General features: G+C 34.8%; 2 protein-coding genes across 2 annotated transcripts; both read right to left on the bottom strand.

The window, feature by feature from the left end:
* On the bottom strand, nucleotides 1-1,768 carry LOC133313528 (ribonuclease 3-like). Its single transcript, XM_061514916.1, has 4 exons — nucleotides 1,512-1,768; nucleotides 1,262-1,417; nucleotides 469-667; nucleotides 1-341 (listed from the first exon to the last, which is right to left on the bottom strand). Exons 1-4 carry the CDS (start codon nucleotides 1,611-1,613, stop codon nucleotides 118-120), a joined length of 681 nt encoding a protein of 226 aa, XP_061370900.1. The 5' UTR covers nucleotides 1,614-1,768; the 3' UTR covers nucleotides 1-117.
* Nucleotides 1,769-3,707: 1,939 nt separating this feature from the next.
* LOC133313534 (ribonuclease 1-like) lies at nucleotides 3,708-5,451 on the bottom strand. Its single transcript, XM_061514924.1, has 4 exons — nucleotides 5,219-5,451; nucleotides 4,960-5,115; nucleotides 4,144-4,342; nucleotides 3,708-4,040 (listed from the first exon to the last, which is right to left on the bottom strand). The coding sequence occupies exons 1-4, from the start codon at nucleotides 5,318-5,320 to the stop codon at nucleotides 3,817-3,819; spliced, it is 681 nt and encodes a 226-aa protein (XP_061370908.1). The 5' UTR covers nucleotides 5,321-5,451; the 3' UTR covers nucleotides 3,708-3,816.
* Between the last annotated feature and the right edge of the window lie 221 nt (nucleotides 5,452-5,672).

The raw sequence follows: 5,672 nt of genomic DNA, 5'->3' as shown, positions 1-5,672 counted from the left end.
GACTTTTATTTTCAGAAGAATGAAGGCACATAGAAAGGAAGGTGACGACATAATTACTGTGTAATTTGAAAGTAATGACTAGTAAACAACAAATTAAAATATGTCTACTACATGCTCTTAAAACTTGGGGAATTGGATTTCAGAACCACATTTGCTACTTGGAAGTATAGGACACTCAATGAGATTTACACCAGAGGTGTCAACACACAAGTAAACTTGGTAAAGTTGGCTGTTATTGGCTGAATCCTTGTTGCATTCAATCCCTGGGGTAAACCCAACACCCTCTTTTATAGCCTCTGTGATACTATTTAAGCTGTAAAACCCATCATCTGGTTCAATATCTGAAATTCCCATTTAACTGGTTAGAATAAAGTTTTGCAATCTGTTTTTTCAAGTTAAAATATTTGAAATTAAAGTTGTATCTTTCCAACTTTATATAATGAGTTAGATGTATGAAGTGTTAAGTACCTGCATTCTTGAGGATGCTCAAGAGGTTCACTTTCTGCTTCAAATTGAGAGCTGTTTCAAAGTACTCACGCTGATCAAGCTCAGATTCTGCACAGGTGCCATGTTTCTCCCATTCGTGGGACCAGAACCTCAGGCCATTGCTACTTGGGCAGCTTAGGGACGGCCAATTCTTTTCCATGTTGCTAATGAGATCTGAAACCTATACCAAACATGGCTCATCACTGGATGTTTGTGTAGAATTAATATAAGCTAATATCATAACAGAAATTAAATAAATCTCATCAACTCTACTCTCTCGGTATCTTGCTTCTTTTTTTTTTTTTTTTTGGTTGACTTAAAAAAACATCATATTTTAGCCCTTGGTTTCTTGAACATTAAGTACTATGACCAGGAAATCCACTAGATGTCCACATTTTTTATATGGGTAAACGTGGCTAAGATTTCTATGGAGCTATAATAAAGAAAAATGTTGGCAAGAAGTGTTGGTATGCTGGAATCAAAATGTCAAAGTTAACCTTGCCAAAAAGAGTTGGGTATATATGTAATGAATTTGACAAGAGATTTGAACTGATCATCAGTACTGAGAAAGACTCCAAATGGTTAAAATTGAGATGTGGAAATCAGTAAGACTATTTTTTGGCCAAAGTATTGCCTTTGAAATTTTATGAAATATATCACAATTTTCTTAGTGCTTGCATTTTAGATTAACGCGAACAAAACCAGGCTAGGGTCATCTTTAATCAATCCAGGCATTATGTATGCTCTTATTATGTTTATGAATTCTCAAACATACCTGAGATTTATCAAAGACACTGTCAGGATCACAGTTTGAGGGATACGAGCCATCATTGTAATTAGGCCAGAGTCCATGAATGCCGAAATCTGCTGAAGGTCTTCCTGTCTTCGGGTAACAGCAGCTATGCTTCGTGTCACAGTATGCTCCTGGCCACTGCATGTCAATAGAAGTATAACTTAAACGAATCAACACAAAAGAAAAATTACATTGATATTTTATCATGAGCATAGCAAACACCATCATTTACCTGCTGAACAAAGTAGAAGAAATCGAACTCCTGAGAATAACACAGAACTGAAAGGTACTGCAGTATCAAAAGCTTGGACAACAAGGAAAACTTTGGTTTCATCTTTGATATATGCCTCCTCTCTCTCTGTGTCTTTCAATGGTTTGAGATGCTGGCACTTCACAAATCACAAGCAAATGATTATAATGCAATGATGTGGCTCTGAAATGCTGTACCTATTGGTGGGTACATATAAGGTAAGAATAGGCAAACTATGAAGGCATGTCGATGGAATATGCCAACAAATCGAACGTCCATTGATAATGTCTTATCTTATCACATTTCTCCACCAAACAAAGCAGCATATAAAACAAAACAAAGTTGTCTCCTATAAATTTTACGGTTGACATAATCTTATCTTAGTTCGTGAAGAATTTGTCGCACACATATAATAAGACGTAGCTTTCGTTATGGTCAAATTTTACGTTAGGTATGGATCGGTGAAAGCACGAGCAAACTAAAGTTAAAAGTGAGTTAACTGATGTCATGGAGCTGATAAAATATGTAGTTGAGAGAGGCACCTCAGATGAAAGTAGGAGTGACAATTTGGGTTGACCCGCCCCGACCCGCCAACAACTCGCCAAAAATGGGGCGGGGCAGGTTGACCCGCCAAAAAATTTAATTTGTAAAAATAAACTCATTCCGTTTTATGGTGGGTTGGCGGGTCAACCTACCAACCCGCCAATTAAAAAAAATTTAATTAAAATTCAAAAATAAATTATATTTTATGAATTTTTTTAATATTATTTTATTTTATTTCACACTTCTCTATATTTTTTTAGTCTCAATCTTAAATGTATATTAATATTTGTCAAACATTCTTTAGGAATTTATAAATAGATAACATTTGTCATAAATAAAATTGTTATTCTTTATTTTTTCTAGAAAGTACTAAGATAAAAAAAATTAAATATCACAAAAATTTAAGTACTAATGAAATATTACCTAATTGTAAAAAAATAAAAAAAATAATTTCTTTTTTTAAAACCCGATGGTTCAACCCGCCGCTTGACCCACTTCTAGGCGGGGCGGGTTGAGGTGGGTTAGTGGGTTGAAAATCTCAACCCAATCCGCCCTGTTTTGGCGGGTTGACCTGCCGAGCTCAACCCATATTGCCACCCCTAGATGAAAGTTAATTATCTTACTAGTTAGTCCACTCAAATTTTGTTCGACATCTACTTTTAAGACCAGAGATAAGAATCAACTAGCTAGCTCTTCCAAGAAGCTACTCAAAGTTCACTTAAAATGCCTGACATGTAAGATAAAGTGATAAAACAAGTTGGGTTTTCGTTTTATCCTTTAACATAACACAACAAACTTTCCTACACTCACAACATTTTGTGGGGCCCACACTTTTTAAAACAAAAAAATAAATAAAAAATTAAGGCACGCAAAACGAATCTCTATAACATTACACAATCACTTTTCCTACAACATAACTCTTATAAAACCCAAACAAGTTACGCATTATTATTAATTATTATTATTATTATTATTTTAAATACAAGTAGGAATTAAACATATAACCTAATACAACTTACTCAAACCCCTTAGCATTAGACCATACCTAGTGACTTTATTATTTGTAAAGTACTCAATTAGATATATCTTCTATATAATTAACATTTACTATAAAACACTCAGGTTAGATGATTTGTTTTTTTGGAAATACAGATGATTTGTTTTTAAATTAATAAAACATTTTACCGTCTTAGTTTTAAATTAGAGGTAAAACATTTCAGAGCATCACAGCGAATGTTATTCCATTCTATTCCCCTTCATTTCTTCCTTTTATATGGTGTATGGATTTAAACATAGCCTAAGGATATACGTGAACATAACTCTTTAATTAATGCAAAAAATTACATTACTTTGTTAATTTTAGTTTGCTTCAGTAAAATTTAGAAGATTAATTTTAAACAAGTAAAAGTAACGGGAGTAGATTGGTTTTTACGTTGAAATTACAATAACTTATATTTTTAACCTTTTTGTTTTCTTTAATGGTCTCCAAAAGATAAAATCACCAATTGCTAGAACTGTTAATGCTCAAAAAGAAGATTCCAATTGATTCTACTTCGGAAAAAAATTCCACTGTTATCCAATTTTATATGATATATTGTAGCGATTTAAGGAATAAAGCACAAGCATAATTGGTTACAACTGGTTATGAAAAGGACAAGTGGAGTACAATATTATTGTAAGCAAATATCAGCAAATGAACATGAAGAGGAAGATGATCCTACAGAACTCTACTCAATCCCTGGCATTAGAAAGATGGGAACTCAATCTCCGATCCACATCTGCCACTAGGAAACACAGGGCACTCAATAAAGTCTGAGCCAGAGGTGTCCACACACAAGTAAACTTGGTAAAGCTGGCTGTTACTTGAAGAGTCCACGTTACATTCAACAAATGGAGTATACCCAATTGCTTCTTTTATAGCTCCCTTGATGCTGCTCAGGCTGTAAGACCCTCCATCTGGTTGTATTCCTGTCACCAAGTGCATGTTTTTCAATAATTGAGTACAAACATTGCCATGACATGACAAAAATATGTAGGCAATTATTAAACAAGTTTTGAATATGCAATGTACCGGCACTTGTTAGAGCTTGGAGGAGGTTGGCTCTCTGCTTCAGGTTAAGAGCTGCTTCAAAATAGTCATGTTGCTTGAGGATTGACTCTGAGCAAGTGCCATGTTTCTCCCATTCATGGGTCCAGAACTGTATTCCACTGCTACTTGGGCATGCTAGTGTGGGCCAATTCCTCTGTAAGCTGCTGGTGAGGTCTGATATCTGTGACCATATATATTAATATACAAACATAAGTGGCAAATTAAGCATTAAAAAAACATCAGACTTTTTAGTTCTCATGGAAGTGGGTCAACTACAAGAAAAGGTGGCACTTGGAGGTAGAAAAAAAATCATTTTTTTTAAACCTTTCTGACCTTAGCAGTTGTGCCACTATTATTTAATTGAAGAGAAGAAAAAAACTTTAAAAAGTTTGTATAGAGACACATAAAAAGAGAACAAACTGACTTTTCTATTGCCCCAACAGAAAGTAGAACACCAGAAAGCGTTTGTATTGTGACGTGAGGGAACAAAAAGGCAATATATTCTATGAAAATTTAATCGGATGAAGCATTATTTTTATTTTTCTGTATACAAAAAGGAGTAAGCAGGTGGAGAAAAGATTGAATAAAAAAATGATCCTTGCAATGTATGTATTGTTTATTTGAAGATTGAACAAATTCCGAACAGGCTGCATTGTGGAGCTTGTCAAATAATAGTATGTAATAAATAATGAACATAAAGCAATGAGAACATATGGTCAGGCTCGGGCCAATGAAAAAAATGAATTTTGCAGATTGATAATGTCAAATCAAAACTGCAATAGGTGTGAAATGAAGTACCTGAGATTGCTGAAAACGATTGCTAGAATCACAGTTAGAAGGGTAAGAGCCACTTCTGTAATTAGGCCAGAGCCCATGAATGCCAAAATCTGCAGCAGGCTTACCAGTTGTTGGGTAGCAACAACTCTTCTGTGTGTCACAGTATGATCCCGGCCACTGCAAATGCAAAATCCATAAGAAACATTTTCATAAAATAAAACCTTACTAACAGATGAATGACCAAACAATAAGGTTTTGCAGAGTTAAGACACAATCCAACCTGCTGAACAAAGTAGAAGAAATCAAAGTCCTGTGAAACACAGAAAACTGACAAATTCATAAGCAGCAGAAGCTTCATCAAGATGTACCCCTTAGACTCCATTTTGGCCTCTCTTTGAATAATTGATATCACAAAATTTAGTGGAATTTAGACTATGATTGTTTGGTTTATAATTTGAATGGCGCAATTATGGAATGGTGGTGGTGGATTGATCAATTTATAGGAATAGGAAAGTGACCAGGTGAAGAGGCATGGCGTATCGAAGACATTTACTGCTAACCCGTCTTAAAGAGCCTATAGTGGTTTACGTGTGGAACTGCTACAGAATAATAGTGACATGTCGGTCCACCTTTTGTTTACTTTTTATGAATTTCCTGCTAAATCCAATGCTGAGTGTGTGGGGAAAATTGTGTTTGTGGAGTTGTATAATATGATGGGTTTTTGTGTGTCTCCT

This window comes from Gastrolobium bilobum, unplaced genomic scaffold (genome assembly GCF_033153095.1).
Source record: "Gastrolobium bilobum isolate Gb01-03AN ecotype WA unplaced genomic scaffold, APGP_CSIRO_Gbil_v1 utg20048, whole genome shotgun sequence".
NCBI lineage: Eukaryota > Viridiplantae > Streptophyta > Magnoliopsida > Fabales > Fabaceae > Gastrolobium > Gastrolobium bilobum.
The sequence above is the reverse complement of the archived record's forward strand: the minus strand, read 5'-3'. Positions and strand labels throughout refer to the sequence as shown.

Bases quoted from the DNA above. Each gene is read 5' to 3' on its own strand.
- LOC133313534 (XM_061514924.1), bottom strand. From the start codon at position 5,320: ATGGAGTCTAAGGGGTACATCTTGATGAAGCTTCTGCTGCTTATGAAT. The intron at 4,343-4,959 runs GTACTTCATTTC...ATATGGTCACAG, and splicing joins ATCGTTTTCAGCAATCTCAG to ATATCAGACCTCACCAGCAG. The intron at 4,041-4,143 runs GTACATTGCATA...ACTTGGTGACAG, and splicing joins CCAAGCTCTAACAAGTGCCG to GAATACAACCAGATGGAGGG.
- LOC133313528 (XM_061514916.1), bottom strand. From the start codon at position 1,613: ATGAAACCAAAGTTTTCCTTGTTGTCCAAGCTTTTGATACTGCAGTAC. The intron at 668-1,261 runs GTATGTTTGAGA...TGTTTGGTATAG, and splicing joins GTGTCTTTGATAAATCTCAG to GTTTCAGATCTCATTAGCAA. The intron at 342-468 runs GTACTTAACACT...TGGGAATTTCAG, and splicing joins GAGCATCCTCAAGAATGCAG to ATATTGAACCAGATGATGGG.